Source organism: Eretmochelys imbricata, chromosome 7 (assembly GCF_965152235.1).
Source record: "Eretmochelys imbricata isolate rEreImb1 chromosome 7, rEreImb1.hap1, whole genome shotgun sequence".
Taxonomy (NCBI): domain Eukaryota; kingdom Metazoa; phylum Chordata; order Testudines; family Cheloniidae; genus Eretmochelys; species Eretmochelys imbricata.
This window is the reverse complement of record NC_135578.1, coordinates 97,840,854-97,862,369: the sequence shown is the minus strand read 5'-3', so window position 1 is coordinate 97,862,369 and position 21,516 is coordinate 97,840,854. Positions and strand designations below refer to the sequence as shown.

The window sequence follows — 21,516 nt, the reverse complement described above, 5'->3', positions numbered from 1 at the left end:
TTCTTTAATCAAACCTAGTGTTTAGGGATATTGCGGGGGGGAGAAATAAATTCAAAATTCTTCATACTTTTTTAATATTCTGAGCAACACACACATAAAGTTGTTTAATTGTCTTGGAATCAAAGGTATGTATGCCATGGTTTTCTGAACATTTTTATTTTATTATTTGTTCTTCATTTGACTTTGATGTAGGTGACCATGAAATTCCAGACAAGGCAAAAATCTGCAAAAAATAACTGAGCAGAAGCCAAAATGGGTTGTAAAATCATAAACGTATGAAAGAATGGCTTGTAGGGGAAGGAAAACAAAATAAAATATGCATGGTACTGTTTCCACTTTTTGACTCAAGCTCTATAATAAAAAGGCCTGTGAATTCTAGATCTCTTAATTTAAGTGTAAATTCTTGATGCTGATATGAGGTATTGTACCCCAAGTGAGTGTATAATATAGATTACAAAGATTGTGCATCAGAAAGTTTTGCAAATAATTTGGCTTATGTACTATTACAAAATGTAAAAAGATAAACGTATTTTTGAAAGAAATATCTTCTGAAGAAATATTTTCTTTTTCTTGAGCCAGTTTGATACAGTGTTTGTCAGCAAAAAAAAATCATATGCATAATATTGTCAATTTCATTGTCCAGCTTTCAAAATTCTTCATACTTTCTGTACAGGTGGTACATATGAAATTATTGGGCAGGTTACAGGGCTCTAATATGTCTGGTTGCATTTCTAGAATTAAATTAGGTTTGTTATGTTGGGGCTTTTTTGCCTATTTATGGCCCCATGACAGATTTCTATCAATCCCTACAAATCCTCTTTAAAGTATATCTTTTATTTCAGATTGACACAATCCCTCACTAAATCTCCAGTGGAGTTATTCACTACAGTGTGATAGAAGAACTATAGGATATTGCTATCTAAACAAGGGCCTAATTGTAGCATAAAAGCAGGGAGCTAGAAAAAATTGTGTGTAGTTTTATATACAATATATCATGGTGAAATGACACTTCATTTTTGTGAGTTTAACTTTCCCACAGAGAGAAAACAATGACTAACATTAAGCCATTCCAAACTAATAAAAAATGTGCAAGATCTGACTTGCCTATCTGGAAAACTCTACCACCACTATGGGTCTAATCCTGAAAACATTTAAGTACATGCTTATCTTAATCATGCAAGTAGTTTCACTTAGATCAACAAAACTAAATATGAAGTAAAATGTTTGCAGGACTGGGACCCAGATCATTATTCTATAGCCTGGTGTGTGAAACTTTTCATGTAATGACTAATTGCATACAAATACTGATTTTTCTTTTAATAATTATTTACAAGTTTATCAAGGATAAAAACAAATCATTTTCATCAGTGACAGTGACTTATTTCATGGTGAAATTGTTAACTATATGCTCCAAAAATCCCAGTTAAAACATTCATTGGGAGTCTTCTGATCTGACTCTTGCACCTTGAAGGCTGAGTGGGATTAAAGAGGGGAAAGAGAGGTTAGAGAAGGAGAAGCTGGAAGTAGAACTGAGAGAGAGGACATGGGAGAGGAGAAGAAATAGAGGGGGAAGAACTAAAACAAACAATAGGAAGTTCTTCACACAATGCAGTCAACCTGTGGAACTCATTGCTAGGGGATGTTGTGAAGTCCAGAAGTATAACTGGGTTCAAAAAAGAATTAGATAAGTTAATGAAGAATAGCTCCAACAATTGCTATTCATCATGATGGTCAAGAATGCAACCCTATGCTCTGGGTGTCCCTAAATCTCTGACTGCCAAAAGCTGGGACTGGATGACAGCGGATGGATCATTCATTAATTGCCCTGTTCTGTTCATTCCCTCTGAAGCATCTGGCACTGGTCGCTGTCAGAAGACAGGATGCTGGGCTAGATTAACTATTGGTCTGATCCAGTATAGCTGTGCTTATAAGGCTGAAATTTGTAGGGCTCCGGGAGGGGAAGATGAAAGGTCTGTGGGGCAAAGACTGGGGGGTGGCTGTGGAGGGTCTGTATGGGGGGGAAGGGAGAATTAAAAGTCTGCAGAAAGGATTGGGGGTGGCTGTGCAGGGTCTGGGTGGGGGAGAGGGTTTGTGGGCACAGGGAAGGTTGGGGTGGCTGTGTGGGATCTGTAAAGGGGGGATTTGTGGGGCACAGGGAGAGTTGGAGTGGCTGGGTGGGGTCTGGGTGCAGATGGGATTTGTGGTATGTGGAGAGGATGGGGGCTGTGTGGAGTTTGGGCAGGGGAGAGGAGGGGTTTGTGGGATGCGAGGGGAGGGGTTGGCGGTGGCTGTGTGGGATTTGTGAGAGTGCAGTGAAGAAGGGGGCTGTGTGGGGTCTGGGTGGAGGGGGAATTTGTGGGATGCAGAGAGGATGGGGGCTATATGGGGTCTGAGGGGAGGGGGTATTTGTGGGGCACAGGGAGGGTTGGGGTGGATGTGTAGGACGCAGAGAGGATGGCGGATTTGTGGGGCACAGGGAAGGTTGGGGTGGCTGTGTGGGATGCAGAGGCGATGGGGGCTGTGTGGGGTGTGAGCAGGGGAGGTGGTTTGTGGGGCATGCGGGGCAGGGGTTTGGGGGGCACAGGGAGGGTTGGCGGTGGCTGTGTGGGATCTGTGAAGGGGGATATGTGAGAGTGCAGGGAGGAAGGGGGCTGTGTGGGGTCTGGGTGGAGGGGGGATTTGTGGGGCACAGGGAGGGTTGGGGTGGCTGTGTGGGATGCAGAGACGATGGGGGCTGTGTGGGGTGTGGGCAGAGGAGGTGGTTTGTGGGGCCCCGGGGCGGAGGTTTGGGGGTCACAGGGAGGTTTGGCGGTGGCTGTGTGGGATCTGTGAAGGGGGATTTGTGAGGGTGCGGGGAGGAAGGGGGCTGTGTGGGGTCTGGGTGGAGGGGGGATTTGTGGGATGCAGAGACGATGGGGGCTGTGTGGGGTTTGAGGGGAGGGGGTATTTGTGGGGCACAGAGAGGGTTGGGATGGCTGTGCGGGCTCTGGATAGGGAGGGTTGGGGTGCGGTGCGAGTCTCCATGGTGCGAGGGCCTCCGCCGGCCTGAGCCCAGCTCCGGGGCCCTGGGCCCGTGGTAGCCGCTTCCCCGCCGCTTGGCTGTTGCTATGGAGACTGCGGCGGCCGCCCGGGCCTGTTTGTTGCGCTTTGGTCCCGGCACAAAGAAGGAGCGGGGGAGCCGGCACCTCTCGCAGCCGCGGGGCGGCGGCAGGTAAGAGCTCCCCGGGATGGAATCGGGGGCGGGGACGCTCGGGGGAGAAGGGGACAGGAAGATGCCCTGCGGGGTGAGGGGAGCTGGCTGGAGCCTACTGGTGGGGAATCTGCCCCACTCCTCCGATGGGGAGCCTGCAGGCCCGTTTGGTGGTTTGCATCCCTGTTGCAGTCATGCCGGTAAGGTGTCTTCCTCCCCTGCCCTCCCCTCCATACTTCTCCCCATCCCCGGATCTTCTACAGGGCGAACAAATTCTCCTGGGGTGCTGTGCTGTCTGCCCCCCTCTCGCCCCCCAACCCCCCAAAAAAGTCAGGCCAACGAAACATCCCAGAGGAATTTGTTTGGCGCGTTCTGCTTCCCAAGGTGATGCTATTGATAGGGCGACATTTGTGTCCCTAGGCCAGCGGGGCCGCCCTGCAGCGGGTAATTTAAAAGCTGGGAACCCAGAGAGCAAACCAGTCCTTATGGGGCAAATCCTGGCCCTGAATTGAAGGGGAGACTTCTTACTGGGTGGGGCTGAGTTCAGGGTCACAGTTTAGCAAATGAAGTCTTAAAACCGCAGAGGTCATATTGTCCTGGTGTTGGTCAGCTTAACCTGCCACTGTACAGTATTAGGGTTTTTGTGAATTTAAAAGCCAGTACGGCTTATAACTCTCTGGGCCTGAATCTCTTCTGGTCTCACTTTACACCAGTTTTACAGCTGTGTACTTCTGCTGACTCCAGTGGAGTTAGTCCTGATTTTTACCAGTGCGAGAGGAGAGTAAGTTCATCTGTGTTTCTGTGCCTGTATTTGGAGTAAGGAAACAAATAAGGGCTCTGTATGAGGCTTTTTTTAAAATGATCTATTAAATCTCATAGCAAAATCCTTCATTACAAGAAACGGAAACTTTCAGATGAATCTATGAGTGTAGCTTGTGGCATTTCTAGGTAAGGGGCACAATATTTGTTATCTTGCCCTTTTCATATTTTTTTTTTCCTAAGGAGCAGAAGTTGGAAAAAAATTACACAGTTCAGATACGTAGGCCTCAGTCCTTAAAATATGTACATGCTGAGCTAATTTCCTTTCAATGGGACTACTCACATCAATAAAGTTAAACACATATGTGTTTTGCAGGATCTGGTTTTTGGTTTGTATTGTTATAACTGCCAGTTAGTATTGCATTACAACTACATACAAGCAACTTTGCAATGGCAATAACAATGAATAAACAAAAAAAACGAACAAGCAAACAAAATAAGAAATGGGAGATGATGTAATATTGCCACAGACATTTGAGGAAGAGGAAGAGGTACAAGGAAAAGCTTTGCGAATTGAAGCTTTTTTTTTTCTTTAAATCAAAACACTCAACTTTGAGGATACATAATGTTGTAAACAAATGTCCTAAATGATAAATTGTTTACAATTATAAAAATCCCAGGAATTTATCTATAAATATTTAAAACCTGTTTTAGGCAAACAAAATGATTTAAATTAACCCAATTGAATTGTATAATGTAACTGTGGCTTCAGAAAAAAAAATACAGAAACAATTTTATCACAAAAATTGTGTTAGAATTATTTTATGAGAACACCTTTATTATTATCAACATGTAATGTCAGGCTCTACAAAGGACTGTGTATACACAGAGTTAAGTTGTATCCCTTCGTTGGACTTTTAGTATAGGGTCAACCCAGCTCTCATTGTCCTAGGTACTTATTTGGCTGCCATCACCATAGTATATGAGCACTTCCCAGTCATTTAATGCATTATTATCATCCCCACCCTGACACAGACCCTGTGAGGTAGGGAAGTATTATTATCCCTATTTTACAGATGTGGAACTAAGGCACAGACTTAGGAGCAGTTTTTCAAAGGTGTTTACATGTCTAAAGATACAGATAGGCGTTAATGGGATTTTCAAAAGGAGGGACCTAACCTGGCTAGGCACTTTTGAAATTCCCAGTAGGTGTCTATCTGCCTCTTTTGGTGGCTGAACACCTTTGAAAATTTGCCCAAGTGACTTGCCAAGGTCACAGAGGACTTCTGTGACAGACTAGAGAATTGTACCTTAGTCTACTAAGTCTCACGCTAGCATTCTAGTCACTGAATCATGTTTCTCCGATTAAAATAAACAGGTTTGGGTCAGGCTTTGTATATACACAGATATTTAAAGAAGTTTAAGAGAAATACTTAAGATGTTCCTCCAGTTAGACACAAGATGTTGGAAACAATTTTATATAACATCACATTGCACTTATATAATACTTTTCATTCATGGACCTCAAAGATCTGTACAAAGATGAGTGAGCATTATTGTTCCCAATTTACAGATGAGGTAATTTAATCAGAAAAGTCTACTGAGTTCTGGGTCTACTTTAAGATGGACTAGAAAGTACTCTGCACCACCTGAAAGAGAAAAATAGGTGCACTTTAGGCATTTAGGGATTTTGAGCACCCTATAATGCTTATGGCTTTGTGATAGTTAGAACTAGTAAGAAAGGGAGAAGTGGGTGTTGGCAGAGAGAGGAAGGAAAGTTGGAGGGGACAGAGGGCACCGGGAAACTGCTACTATATGCTTCCTAATGTCCAAGTACCATCCCTGAAAACACGGTACTGTACTCAGATTTGAAATGTGTTTTGAGAAGGCATTGGAGGAGATGGAGATCAAGTGGCGCATGGGAAATGTGAACCCATTCAAAATATAAGGAAGGGTATGGGAGAAGGATATAAGGGTGCAGTTATGAGAGTGGCATGAACCCAATGTTTTTTTCCTTTGTTACCTTTAAATGTATGTAAAAATATAGAATAATTTCATTATTTTCTGATCTTCTAAATTATCACATAGCACTAGTGAGGATGTGGGGAATAAGTATCACAAAAAAAGAAACCTGCCTTATGTGTGTTCTTTTTTATTATTATTTTTTTTTTGTTCTCAGCTTATTACTTACCTTCAGATGATCAGTTTGCATGTGGGATCAGTATTTTAGGTTTGCTAACAAATGGATGAAAGCTTTTCTGAAGAATCTTGTGGTGGTGGTGATTACTTAGAGAATGACTATCAGAAAAAGAGAAACCTATCTGGTTCCAGTTCATCAAAATATATTAGGAAGGCAGTTGAAGATACACTGTCTACTCCTTCAAATACTCTGGATTTGAGTAGGAAAAAACTTCAGCATCTTACTGAGGAAATATACAAATTACCCAACCTTAAAGTGAGTAGATTGCTGTGAGTAACTCTGTTAATTACACACTTGACTTAAATTTTGTAGGCACCAATTAAGGGCCCAGTACTGCTCTCATTAAAGTACTGGAAAATCTACAGATTCTTAGCTATGATTTTTCCCCCCTGCTTTCTAAAAACTAGTACTAAATTCAATAAATGATTTATTTATGTAATTTATATAACTGATTGTACCAATCATCTCCTTCATGGTTTTATGAGAATGTAATTTTTAGAATAGTTTATAGTTCAGTTTACTGGGATTTTCACAGTAATGTTCTTCATGCCAAGGGAACAGGCATTCTACTTTAATTCTGGTTTTAAAATATATTTATTTTTTCTACATTAGCATTTGCATCTGGAAGGAAATGCTTTAGCCATAATTCCTAAGGATTTATTTCAGCAGCTGCCAAATCTTGTTTGGCTGGATCTCCGGCATAACAAAATTAAAACTCTTCCCCCTGGAATTGGATGTCACAAGTAAGGCATTTCTTGTATTGATAATATAACAAAAAATTATTCTTCCTCTATTTGTCTCTAATGTAACTTTCTTATTCTCAGACTCTTGAGCAGGTTAGTTCTATATTGACGTCAGAACTGAAGAACAGTAAGCGAGAATTATATTTAATAATGCTCAACTAAATGAGCAAGTACGACTAACTAGTACAGTAGATTAGTGCACAAACCCTTTTACCTGCAGAGGCATATGGCCTGATTCCCCTTTCATTTCAATTTTACACCATTTTAATTCCATCGGTTTACACTGCTGTGAGGAGGAGGAAATTGAGAGATACATCAAGCCCATAGTTTCAAATCCTAACTTGGGTCATGTGAAAATGGATTAGCAACCAAATAAACTAAGTAAATCATGGTGAGACATAAGAGTACTGTGGAGCGGGGACACAAAAATAAACCTGGCAGCTAGATATTGAAATGAATGATGATTACAGTGGCAGGAAGTCATGAGTGCAGTGAGAAGACCATTGTAGTAGTTCCATGTATGAGATAAGTAGTGTAACACCTTGTCACTTGCTGAGGTATTAGTGGTGGAAAAGGCCAAAGACCATAGTTTTGGCAATATTAAACCAATGAAATTGGCATGAACTAAAAACTAAATTTATCTTTGTATTAAAAGAAATATTGGGCTAAATTTGCTTATTATGGTCAAAAAGGAATCTTAGCTTCCACACTGTAGTTACTGGGGAAGAGGCAACTTCTGAAAATAGTGAGATACTGGAGAATTTTCCAAAGGGAAAATACAGTTTCATGACTTTTTTATTTAAACAAGATGCTCAATGATATTTTAACATAATTTATTCTTTGTGATTTGTATAGCATTATGTCATCAATTTATGATCAAAAAAATGAGTAGATGACTCTGAAAATTGTCAAGTTTTGTACCTTTTTAAAATTATAACTTTTTTTAAAAAAGAAGACAGGATTAATAGTATTTTCTGTCATGTAATTTTGCCATGCATCAGTGTACACATCTCTATTTGAGTCTTGAGATTAGTAAACTCTGTATGTGCATTTATCTTCATATAAGTAATATGCCACTCACTAGTGCTAACTTTTTTTGAAAACTCCCAGCATAAAACATTCAGTGATATTACATTAGTAGAGTTTCATTTAATCCTTTAAACAATAATCACATATTATAGTAGAATTTGTTGTAATTATTGTTGCTGATTGGTGCCAGAGTACACCAAACCCTTAGGGTGTCAGTAGTGTGCCAGATGTACCACGACATGGAGGCAAGCACCGTAAGGGCTTCAGCAGCTAGTCCTGGCAGGTCACAATAACCACTGAGACAAATGGTTAAGGGAAAGGTTATTTTACTGGAAACTTGCAAAGATTCCAATTTCCCATTACATTTTCTCTGTGATTTACAAAGATGGCTTTACAGTTTGTTTTCACAATTTTTGCTGCTTGCTTTTTTCCCCTCCCCTCATTTTTCAAGAATATCAGGCTTTCATTTACTACTTTTGTTGGAGGATTATTTATTGGAGGTTATTTGGATGACATGAATAGTGAAGTCACATGAGACTGTAATCTTATCTGTTGCTCCGTATGCCCCAGTTGAGAGGAGAGTGTATGCTGAGTGGATCCAGTAAGTGAAACTCTGTTTTAGGGAAGAGTAGCTGCAGGAAAGGCCAGTGCAGGAGCAGGAAAGATTTTATCCCTCACTAACACTTTGGGCTTCCCATGCTCGCAGTCTATTTATTCAGGGCTATGTGCAGTACCTAGTGTTTGAGATTAAGAAATAATAAAGCACTCTAGAAAGAATAAATGCAATGAAAAAGCTGCATACTGTAGCTTTTAGATTATCATACTGAATGACTTAAAAAAACTGGTAAAATTTAAAGTAAGTATGACAGTTTCTCATATTACTTTGTATGTTGCACATGTCAGTGAGGCAGATCAATCACTGAAAGATAATGGTTTAGAGGGAGATAATATTGCATGTATGAACAATAAAGTGGAGGATTAAAAATTATGATTTCAATTTATAAATATTAACACCAAGCAGTTCATTTACTACCATTTCACTAAAAATCTGTGTGACCAAAACCAATTTTAGATTTAGTTTTTAGTTTTCACAGTGTAAAACCTAATAAATTCATCAACACTTTAAGGATGTATTCAGCCCTTCCATTGGGTCCAGGATCTTCTCAACTTGCAAAATCTGGCCTTATGGTGTGAGGGAAGCTCAATTTTTTTTCACCTCACAAGGAGCAGAGAACCTCAGAAATCAATTAAACAAAGTATGGACCAAAAGTGATACTAATTATCCTTGTGACCAAGTGTCACAAAACCAGGCCTTATGGCAGCCCTTTTAATTTCAAAGAGAATTTTGTCTCTAACCTGTTCTATATGATAACATTGAAGAATTTACACACATAAAAAAATTAAGCTTCTAGTTTAAGCTAACAAGCATGGAAGTGCATACCAGAATCAAACAGATGTTACATATGGATGGATTCAGGGTGCACTCTTTCATGTGCCAGCTATGGACTGGTAACAGACCTTCCATCCTAGGGAGATATATAAAGATGTGTTCTCTTTAAGATACTTTAATGCAAGGCGAGGTATAGCTGTTGTTTTCTCAGGTGAGGTATGTTACACGTAGCACCACTTAATGCTGAATGGTATAATACACTTAGTGGCTGAACAATATAATACAGTTTAGCATTTCATTACACACCCTATTGTCTTTTGTTGTAAGAGGTTTGATTTTTTGTTTTTGTTTAATTGATTTCATTATATTTCCTGGATTAAGTTGTAACATTGACCTTTTAATGCTGTTTTAAGAAATTATTTTTATTTTCAAAAGTGGGAGCATCTTGCATGGTTAAACTGAGACTGAGTCAAATACTGCCAGTGATTCTGGATGCTGAATGACAAGCTTATCGTTTTCCATATTTGATAGGAAATATGGAAAACAACTATATCCATGTAATTGTATTCTGTTCTAATCATTTTAATGGATTCAGACATATTAACAAAGTCTGAGGCAGGATCCAAAGCATACTGATGCCAATAGGAGTCTTTCCATTGTCTTTTGTGGGTTTTGGATTAGGCCCTGAATGAATAATCATAGGGAATCATGGATGTGTTAGGAGTACAGTACGTGATTGTCTTTAACTGAATTGAATATTCTGATTCAACAAAATAATATGTAAAAGGGTATGATATGTAAAAGTTTTAATTTAATTTATTTTTCTTTCAAATTAATTGGCTGTGAAAAATGCATATGATAAATTAAAACTTTTTTTTAAAGAGATAAACAAAGGTGGTGTTGAAACCACCAAACTTTGTTTTGTCGTATCTTAACAATATAATTTAGTTTTATCATTTCCAGTCATCAAACTTCAAAATAAATTACTTCCATGCTTCAGAATCTGTTTTTATCAAATTTCTGCTGTCAATTTTGTAATGGAAAACCCATTGAAAATAGAGTACTGATAATCCCTTGTCTATTAGAAAAAAAGTAGTCTAAGAAACTATTAGTTTTGTTTGTCTGTAATATCTATGTTAAAAGAATGTTATTAAGGTTACAAACTCAAGCAATCAGAAGTTAGGAAATGCCAGAATTAAGGTTACCTGTACATGTCTGTTTAAATTTTGGCAAAGTTATAACCATTTGAAAACCACATCTTATAATGGAAGTGTCCGAACACCTTAATAGTAGGTGGCGCTACCAATAATAATCAGTTTTTTAAAAAAAAGCAGGAAACATCATAAAATATTGAAATGGTATGCAACAATAGCTTCCATTTGAAAGCAGACTTCAGGCCATCAGACCTTGAACCACTGAGATACACAAGCCATAGTTGATGGTAGCTGTGGAGAAGCAACCCATTTCCTTCAGATATCATTAGTATGGTAGGAAATAAAGGCATATGTTTTTGTGTTTTAACAATGCACTTTAATTTTGCTTTTACAATTGTTACTATTTTTGTTTTATTACAAAGGCAATTGAAAACGTTACTTTTAGAAAAAAATCCTATAAAAAGGCTGCCAGTGGAGCTTGGTAAGTACGTAATTTTTTCCCCCAGAAGTCCTAGCAGACTTAGACTTTTTCCATTTAATGCTCTAGTCAAGATTAAAACTGTATAGCAAAGTATCTAAATATAACCAAAGAAAGCTTCTAGTTTTATAGCGAATATTTGTTGCACAGCAATTTAATGATGACAAACATTTTCAAAAGTGACCTCTAAAATTGTACCCACAAGATTGCATGTGCAAAGATCCTGTACGAACTGAGTAATTATATATCTACCTAACTTGCATCATCAGAAAAAGGGAGGAAATGACCTGGAATGCTTTTAGAAGAACAGTAGGACTGAAAAATCTTAACAGAATGAGAGAGTTTGAAATTTAAGGAAATGTATTCTTTGAAGGCTACATTTATTACATATGAAATATTTCTGTATATATGGATTCAGTAATTTACCATAGCTTAACATACAGAAACCAAAAACAGTAAACCATGTAAAATATCTATTATATGCATGACAATGTATCGGCTTCCACTGTCTAGTTAGTGTGATTTGTATGAAATAGTATTTCTTTGGTGGGAATATTTTGGCTATGCAGGTAATAGTAAACCCAATATTCATATTGCACCTCAAGTATTCCACTTCCATTAGTACTTGCTTAGCAGCCATGTTGAAATGTCATTTTAAGATATGTTGTCTCTTGAAAATGTTAGTTTAAATGATATTTCTACATCAGCAAATCATCACTTTTGTAGATGACATGCAATTTGTATAACTACTGTATCCAAGAACGAAGTTCAGGAAATAGTGATCCGTGCAGTGATTAGTGGCTCACTTGTCTACTTCCTCCAACCCTTCTGACCCACCCCAGTACCTGTGGGTAAGATGTACATTTTTAACAGAGTAATTAACCATTGGAACAAAACTGTGGTGGATTTTTTGTCTCTGTGATGTGTTGGACCCCGTTTTGGGATGCTGCCTGATGTTCTGGGATTTCACTGAGCCTCTCCTGGTCCACCAGCCTGGGTTCCCACTCTCTGTTTTGCTGAATTAGGCTCTCCGGCCTCTTGCAGCGCGCACGCGCATACGCACACACAGGTGGGGCCACACACACCTGCAGCCATAGACTGCAGGGGCTCTGTGTGAGAGGACTCCCCCAGCACTCACATGCACACCCCTTTTGGGAGATAAACCCAAAATAATACTGTCTTGCACTGTATAGAAAGATCTGCACACCTAGGCTGATTAGGGAAGCAGCTACAGCTGTGGCCAGCTCAATCAGGGCCCAGCTGGCTCTTATAAGAGGGTTGGAGGCCAGGAGCTGAAGGAGTCTTACTCTAGCCCTGGAGTGGGAAAGGCTAGCTGCCTAGGAGCAAGGTACCTGAAGCAGAGCAGTGCTGGGGAAGGGCAAAGGGGAGCTGAGGAGCTCCAGCCTGGTAAATCCTTAGGCTGCAGGCCTTGGTGAAGGCCTACGAAGAGGTATTGGGGCTGCAGAGGTGTAGCCTGGAATAGGCAAAGGCAGCAGGTCCTATCCCCTTGCCAATGATGAGGGGCCATTATAGACTGCAGTCTGCCCCAGTGAGCTGGGGCTAGATGATGACTGGCAGTAGCCACTGAGGCAAGGTGGGTTAGAGGGTTGGAGATTCCTCTGGAGGGGAGACCCATAGTAAGGGGGTACTGCTGGGGGCAGAACCCTGCAATAAAGGGGCACCGCAGTCCAGGAGAGACAAGGGGGCCAGCGGCAGGCGTAGCACCAGCCAGGAGGAGGCTCTCTGTATGCTGGAGAGCTAATTCCCAAGACAACCAGCAGGAGGTGCCATGCTGGTGAGTCTCGACCTTACTACAAACGGGCATACATAGGTTACTGGTCCTGTAAAGTCTACATGATACTAGAAACCGTGCTTTGTTGACAGTAAACCTGGCCATGTGCCTTCGTTACTGAAACTGAGTCTTGGGTCTTTTGGGCAGTTCGATTGAAGCTTGTTGTCCGGGCTATGTGGAGCCAGTGCAGTACACAGAGGGAACACACACACAGCCAACATCTGACGACACCATGGTTTGGACACAGTGGTTTGGCAGGGGCAGCAGAGTGTGAGCGTAAGTTGCTGGCTGACCACTGCCAGGCTGGGGCCTTGCTACAAGAGTTGAGAGGGTGCTAGGTCTACAGGGGAAGTGTCCCAGGGAAAATAGGCAGCAGGTTGGAGGAGTGCGGTACGTGGCTGCCGGCTATAGGGTCCCTGGGTCAGGACCCAGAGTAGTAGGCAGGCCTGGGTCCCCCCCGCTTGCACCCCACTTGCCAATGAAGAGAGTGGCCAGTATCCAGACTGCAGTTTGTCCTTGCCAGAAGAGGGCGCTGCAGGCCAGGGATCGACGTAGGTCCAAAGAGTGGAGACAGCAGTGAGGGCAGATGTGATAGCACTAGCTGAAGGTGGACTGGAAGGGCCGAGAGCTAATTCCCAGGATGGCCAGCAGGAGGCACCATTGTGGTGAGTCCTGCTTTGTCACAGGGCACATTACAACAATTTGTAACACACCCTGCTGCTTACTAAATCTCCACTGAACTATGACTGCAGAGGTGTTAATTGCCCACTTCATTTTAAGTGGTCTCCTATAACATGTGTGAACCATGCTTAACAATCAGTCCCATCTTGTATTTAGCTTGGACACTCTGGTTACCTTCCCCAGACCTGAAGATGAGCTCGGTGAAGCTTGAAAGCTTGTCCTTTCCATCAGTCAAAGAAAGTCCAATAAAGGATACTACCTCACCCACCTTGTCTCGCTCATATTCTGGGACCAATACAGCTACAACAACACTGCAGACATATATAAAATGTTTTGTATTATCTAAATCTCAGTATTACTTATCAATGCAGTATTAAAGGCAGTCAGTATGGTTGCTTAGGGGTTTGGGAATGCTTGTTTGTTAGAGAAACAGAAATGCAGATATTTCAGCTGTTTGGGGTATATTTTTTCACAAAGCCGACAGCACAACACAGTGTTTATAGTCTCTGTGCACTAAATGTTTTATACACTTTTGTTAATTATATCTCACACTTATGACATATCACTGAACATTTGTATTTTAATTTACGTTACAGTATACTAATTTGTAGTATCCATTGTAATACTACAATACTAAAGACTTGCGTTTTATTAGGTGGCAGGCAACTCTAGTATAAAAATAGTTTTTGATAAACCTGTGTATTATAAAATTCTAATTTCCTACTAGTACTGAATATTATGATGTCTTTGACAACTACAAATATTTTATGATGGAAATATTCCTTGACAAATATGAATATGGATTGATTCTGCCTCGATAATGTTGTCTATCTTATGCATTGATGACAACAGACACCAGATACCATCTGGTGAAAACTGTACTTGGGGATAGTGCATTAAATCTTTGTTTTGTTTTTCCTGCTGCTAAATGGGTATCACTAGTCATTTTATACAGTCTGTTTCAAGCTAGAATGGACAGAATACTTATTTAACTGTAGATTTAGGCTGATGTAAACAGTATGTCTTCTCAAAATCATTAGAATGCAGCAGGTAAATAAGGATACAGTGAACAACTAAGTTTTGGATGATATTTACGTATCAGCAGGAGACAGTTATGTGCCAATTTCTCTTACTTTAAAAATGTGTCAAAAAAGCGAGTGTTGGGAATCATTAGGAAATGGATAGATAAGACAGAAAATATCATTGCCTCTATATAAATTCATGGTATGCCCACACCTTGAATACTGTGTGTGGTTCTGGGTACCCCATCTCTAAAAAGATATTAGAATTGGAAAAGGCACAAAGAAGGACAACAAAAATGATTAGGGGGTATGGAACAGCTTCCTATGAGGAGAGATTAAAAAGATTGGGACTGTTCAGTTTAGAAAAGAGATAATGAAGGGGGGATATGATGGAGGTTTATAAAATCATGAATGGTGTGGAGAAAGTGAATAAGGAAGTGTTATTTACCCCTTCACATAACACAATAACCAGGGATTACCCAATGAAATTAATAGATAGATTTAAAACATAAGGAAGTACTTCACACAACACACAGTTAACCTGTGGAACTAATTGCCAGGGGGTGCTGTGAAGGCTAAAAGTACAACTGGGTTAAAAAAAGAAAGGTCCATCAATGACTATTAGTCAAGATGGTCAGGGAGGCACCCCCATGCTCTGGGTGTCCATTAACCTCTGACTGCCAGTAGCTGGGACTGGACGATAGGGTAATTATCAAGTGATCCATCCCATTTTGTTCATCCCCTCAAAAGCAGGATACTGGGCTAGACCGACCATTGGTCTGATCAGTAGGACCATTCTTATGCTCTTATTATCCTCTAGATGCTTACAAATTGACTGATTAATAATTTGTTCCAGTATCATTCCAGGTATCAAAGTTAGGCGGACTGGTCTGTAATTCTCTGAATCCTCTTTGTTCCCCCTTTTAAAGACAGGCATTATGTTTGCCCTTTTCCAGTCCTCTGTGACCTTACCTGTCTTCCACAAGTTCTGAAAGATAATTCTAACAGTTCTGAGATTGCTTCAGCTAGTTCCTTAAGTTCCCTAGGATAAATTTTGTCAACCCCTGCTAACTGCAAGATATCTAATTTATCTAAATATTCTTTTACCTGTTCTTTCCCTATTTTAGCTTGCATTTCTTTCCCCTTATTGTTTAATATTATTTGTTTTGAGTATTTGGTCACCATTAACCTTTTTAGTGAAGACTGAAGCAAAATGAGCATTAAACACCGCTGCCTTCTTGATGTCAGTTATTAGCTCGCGTTCTCCGCTAAGTAAAAGATATATACTTTCCTGCATCTTTCTCCTGTTCCCAATGTATTTAAAGAACCTCTTTTTATTGCCTTTTATGTTCCTTGCTAGGTGTAACTCTTTTGGTGCCTTAAATTCTGATTTTGTCCCTATATGCTTGTGCGATTCTTTTGTACTCCTCTTTAGCAATTTGTCCATGTTTCCAAATTTTGTAGGATTCCTTTAATGACTGAAAAATCAAAAAGAGCTCCTAATACAGCCATATTGGCCTCTTACTATTCTTCCTATTGTTTCTTCACATCAGGCTCATTTGCAGTTTTGCCTTTGATATTATCTCCTTGAGAAATTGACAGCTTTCTTGAGCTCCTTTTTCCCTTTGATTTTCTTCCCATGGGACCTAGTTCTGAGTTTATTGACATTTGCTTTTTTGAAGTCCATTGTCCTTTCTGCTGCTCTTACTCCTTTATTTCCTTAGAAACATGAAATCTCATTTCATGATCACTTTCATTGACATTGCTTTCCACCTTCATATTCACTATCGATTCCTCCCTCTTGATCAGAATCAAGTCTAAAATGGCTGTCCCCGGGTTACTTCCTCCACCTTCTGAAACAAAAAGCTGTCCCCAATACATTTCAAGGACTTGTTGGAAATTGTGTTTTGCCATATTACTTTTCCAAGAAATGTCGGGGTAATTAATCTACCATTACTACAGGTCCTGATGGTCTGTAGTAGACCTCTTATCATGAAATCACCCCTATTTTTCACCCCTTTTATCTTTATCCAGAGACTCAACGGTTGTGTCTCTCACCTCCTCCTGGACCTCAGAACAAGTGTATATACTGATGCATTATGCAACACCTCTTCCCTTTTTACACTGTCTATCCTTCCTGAACAAGTTATATCCAATTAAGTCATTTAGCTGATATGTGTAACCCAGTATTGAGGTGTGGCTGCAGCCTTCTCCCTTTTCCTCCTCAAGGGTATGGATCCTGGGTTCGCCTGTGAGAGTGCCTCAGGCCTCCACCCTAGGAAACCCCTCCTATTGCAGAGAACAGCCTGTGATTTGGGAAAATAATCACCCAATCTCACACAAAGCCGTGTCAACCAGAGCACAGTAAAATAAAATAGCTATTACAATTCCCAGAGTAATAAAACCATAACCTGGGTTTTAGTAAGTATGGAGAACTCAGGACAGGGAAAAATGGAAAAGCAGATTAGGAGAATAAAAGACAAAAACAATACATAGTCTGTAGTTCTTGCAACACTTACAAACCCACCCTGTGCTCCCTTTCAGCACCTCCTCAGACAAATAATGAATTTAGGCTCAGTCTTTGATCGGTGGGTAACACTGAAATTGGTGGCTGTCTTAAAACACAATATCAAATAAATACAGGGGTTTTCTGACAAGGTCTCCACACCAACGATTGGAAGATCATCTTTGCAGCTCTCTGGTCTGGATTCAAATGTGTGGTTAGGCTGGCTCTTGGTAGCCTGACTGTGGCTCTCTCCTCAGTCTCCTAGGTTTCTGGTCTTGGCAGAGATGACACTGTCCAATGTCCCAGAAATCCTCAAAGGGCTCAGTTTTCACTGGGGTAGGAATGTCCTGCCTGGCTGTGCTCACTCCAAACACAATGAAAACTCAAAGTAAAACCAAACAGTTTGTCTCAGAGTTCTGGTTTATGATTGCTTCTGGTAGTGTTGCAAGCTAGTTCTATCTGTGAAATCGAGTCCTGAACCTCTCTAGTTGTTGTTTCTGTAGTCATGGGGGAGTCCCCTAGAAATTTAGAGATGGTGCTCCGGAAATACCACACTGAAGGGGTTACATGTACTAATACTTCCAGTTCTTAGTGTTTATTCCCCATAGCCCTTGAATTGGTGTATAGACATTTCCAGTGGTGAGTGGATTCACCCACTCATTTCCCTCTTTTATGACCCTATTGTAATTAGTATGTAAAGCACTTGCTGATTAAATTCCACCTCCATAGAAAACACAGCTGCCAAAATAATTTTTCTTGCCTACCACTTGGCTCAAGTCATTTCTCTTTTCAGATCCCTTTACTGACTACCCATCATCTTTCTTATTAATTTCGCTCCTGAACCTCACCTTCATGGCCATGTATAACTTTACTCTACACTTGTATCTTTAGTCTTGTTTCCAGCTACTTTCCCTCAAAGCCCCTTTGCAGTTCCTAAGCCTGACATTTTTCTGTTCACTGAGGGCCCAATACTGTTAATCTTTCTCAGTTTGAGTGGCATTTTATTTGGCCAGTAGTGCTGTTGAGTTCAGTGGACCTGCTCTCAAAGTAAAGTACTTCAACACCAAGAAGGGTGGCTGAATTGCTTGCTTAGGTTTGAAGAGGGTGGAAGAAGAAAACTTTCTTCATGCCAGCCAATGTGCTTGGAACAACCTCTATGTGCCAACTGATTACACGCTCTCTCCATTCAAATCTTACCTCAGAACTTTACTCCTTTCAGGAGACTTATCAATTCTAATCTTACATTGGTTGCAAGTTGAATATCTCACTGGTTACTGTTTTTTTTTTTTTTTTTAATAAAATGTGAGGAAACAAATTCTGCCTCTCACGCAATACAGGTAAATCTATGTCAAGGTATGTTTTTCCACCTTCTCTTGTGTCCACTGTTTTATCTTCATGTTATTGTCTTATCTCTGGCATAGGTTTAAAGGTTAGTATCCATGTCTCTCTATTTTTGTGTGTCATGCGCACCTATGATATCTGAAATAAATAATAATGGCTGTAAGATGTTACTTTAGTGTATATTTTAATACAGAAAACTTGATGTAAGTAGGTTCAGTTCTGTTGATGTCAGCGGGGTTGGACCCACTTACGCCTGGTCTGAATTTGGTTCATTTTGTTTAAAACTTTAAGAAACCTTGGTAGTTGACAGAGTACAGACATAAGCCCATGACTGATCATCAAAAGACTAGATATCTGACAAATAGCCTAACGGCTAAGACATTCTTTTAGTTGAAAATAAATACTATATCTTGGTCCTCTTCTGGATGCAGTGGGGCCAAAATAACAGTGGAACCAAGACAAATTTATTCTGCAGGGGAGGGACCAGAATCCTGGGAGCCTGCACAGAGCCCGAGTATTTCCTGTGTACCAAAGGCCCTGGCTCTGTCAGGGTTCTCCTTGGGTTGGAAGATTCATCACTGCTTGTTTCCACAGGCTCATGCCCGCAGCAGAGAACACAAGCATCCTATAGTCTACTCCATCCTGAGTTGAGGAATCCTTCCTTCCACACCACACCCTGTGCTCATGGAGAATCCCAGTGCTTAGCCCAGTTTCTCATCTTATTTTGCATTTTTCTTTTTCCTGTTTGTGAGCCATTAATATTGCTGTATTGCCATTTCTAGGGGAGTGATATCAGTACAATTGTTAATCATGCTACAAAGTTTGTTTTGCAACATTCCTTTCAACTTTAATTACTAATAATTTGGAATCAAATAATTGTGCTATAAATAATGGTTGTCATTCCTGCAAGTAAGGTTTGGCTGAAAACATTTTTAAAGTACAAATATACTGCTTAATAGAGTAAAGCATAAAATAAGCTCACACAGAATATTAAGTACTATGCCTTTACAAATCAAGACAAAATAAATTGATGTTCAGTCAAGCTGTGAATGAAGTTTTTAAAGTGCCATTCTGTCAAGGTAGCATGAAAAATCTGTTTTCAGTGACTAGACTCAAGATCTCATTCTTCACATTGTGCTTCCAAATATTAACTATTAACCTAAAATCAATCAATCATGCCATGCCAAAATATTTGTCATCACAGGTAAAATTTTTTAGAAATTGAATAAACTTGTTTTATAAAATAGGTTTTAACTCTGAGGTTTGTTTTTAATCCATAAAAAATATAAATTCCATTATTAATGGCCTGGCTTAGAATATGATTTCATTCTGCAGGTCCAATTAATAGGGAAATATTTGTTCTGATCACTTTTATTTTTACTAATTTAGGCCTTGTTGTGGAGTGGGGATAGAGGTAGGTCAAAGATCCCTGCAGCCTACATTGCACATTTGGCAGCTGTCCCCAGCTCAACCACAGCATTAAGGATACTTGTCAGGAAGCAGGGTAGTGCACATCTGATAACATACGATGCACTGCTAATTGCAGCTCTAACACAGTGGCTGTTTCCATCGCTGGCTGTCGTGTGCTGCCTGCACTGTTGCTTAAAAGCAAGGTAGAAGGCTGAGGCATGCAAGCAGGATGCGTACATTTACTGGACCCTTTCAGGAGGGAAAGCTGTATGTGGCATCTATCTCCTGTCATTGGGGAGGGAAACGTCAATCTCCTTTTGCAAGAGTAGTGCCAAGCATTTTAGGAGTGATAGGGTGGTAAATGGAAAGCAGTGGAGAGACAAAGATTGGGAGAGAAGGAATGCAGAGCAAAGTACCAAAAAAGGGTTGATGGATGAAATTAGATGAATGGGGGACAAGGAATAAAAAAAAAGAAAAAAAGTGGTAGTGCTCTGCCCACAATCCAAAGTCTATTCACTTATTACACAAAAATGAGAATCAAGATATTAAGCACTAGAATAGAAAATGGGAAGACATGGTAAAGGGAGGGAGCAACAAAGGCAAAAATAGAGAGTACATTTTTTTTCATCTTATATAACTGTTGGTGCCAAAATGTCAAAAAACAAAAATAAATTTTGTTGTCAGGAATCAAGTAACATAAGTGTGTGAGGATGATCTGATAAATCTGTTTTATTTGCAAGATGAGCATAAGAGCTGTGTTCCTAAATATGGGAGAGGGCATAGAACTACCTTGATAGGGAAAAATAGTTTTGGTTAGGAATAAAATATTTTTATATATCATTGCATTAGTGATGCTGTCTTTTTGCATGTTTATATCTGTGTAAGTGTGTCTGATGGGAACAGTACAAGTGTGTTTGAAGTTTTGTATCTTTGGTATATCTTTGCCTCATTTAGTTCAAATCTGATCTTGGTGTGGCATGGTAGTCCCTGATAAAAAGGCTGTGTTCTAGAGACACCTAATTTGTTTTCATGTGGGAGGCAGAACGTTTGATGTACCTGAGCCTCAGTTAGTCTACATTCATTGGTGAATATCAAAAAGCTCAGAAATGAGATGTCTGCCTTTAAGAACTACATATGTAATATTAGATATTTTAGAGTATATAAAATAAATTTAGTCATTTTCTACTTCTGCAACCAGCAGACTGGAAATCAGACTCGTCCCAATTATTTTAAGGCAATACACAATATCAATAGATGTATTAAGGATGAGTTCCATAGAAATAGCGATAAAAAATTGTAATGGAAAATAAATGTCTACAACTTAGTTATATTTGAGTCCTGAATCTGCAGATAACTTCCTTCCAAAATTTTTACAGATTAAACTATTTTTGCAGGTAACTTAACTTCACTGACAGCATTGAATCTAAGGCATTGCCCTCTGGAGTTTCCACCTAAAGATGTTGTACAGAGAGGACTGCAGTCCATTCTGTGCTTTCTCCGGAATGTTGGTAATAGAAAACTTGTCAATTTAGAGCCAGATACTCAAGGTATGTAGGACAATTTATGAATATTTATTAAAATTGTAATTAGCTGTTTTTCAAAAAAAGTGACTAAAACAATGCATTCCCTGTATAGCTTTGTGTCAGTAGTACCATCAACTCTTGAATAAAAAAAGTTGAACAAGTCCTGATATATAAATAGAAACAGAAATGTATTATGATGTTTTTAAAACATATTTTAGGGTCTTGACGTTGCAAAAAAGGATCTCTACTTTTATGTGGTAAGAGAGAAATCCAGGGAAGGGACTTAAAGATGTCTGAT

General features: G+C 39.8%; 1 protein-coding gene across 1 annotated transcript in view; it reads left to right on the top strand.

The window, feature by feature from the left end:
• Positions 1-6,191: 6,191 nt before the first annotated feature.
• The window catches only part of LRRC27 (leucine rich repeat containing 27), a 49,160-nt gene continuing 33,835 nt past the window's right edge, over positions 6,192-21,516 (top strand). Inside the window, exons 1-4 of the mRNA XM_077820959.1 lie at positions 6,192-6,404; positions 6,762-6,892; positions 10,888-10,946; positions 21,090-21,242. Of these exons, the coding sequence (XP_077677085.1) occupies positions 6,192-6,404; positions 6,762-6,892; positions 10,888-10,946; positions 21,090-21,242 (556 nt within the window). The remainder of the gene's footprint in view (positions 6,405-6,761; positions 6,893-10,887; positions 10,947-21,089; positions 21,243-21,516) is intronic.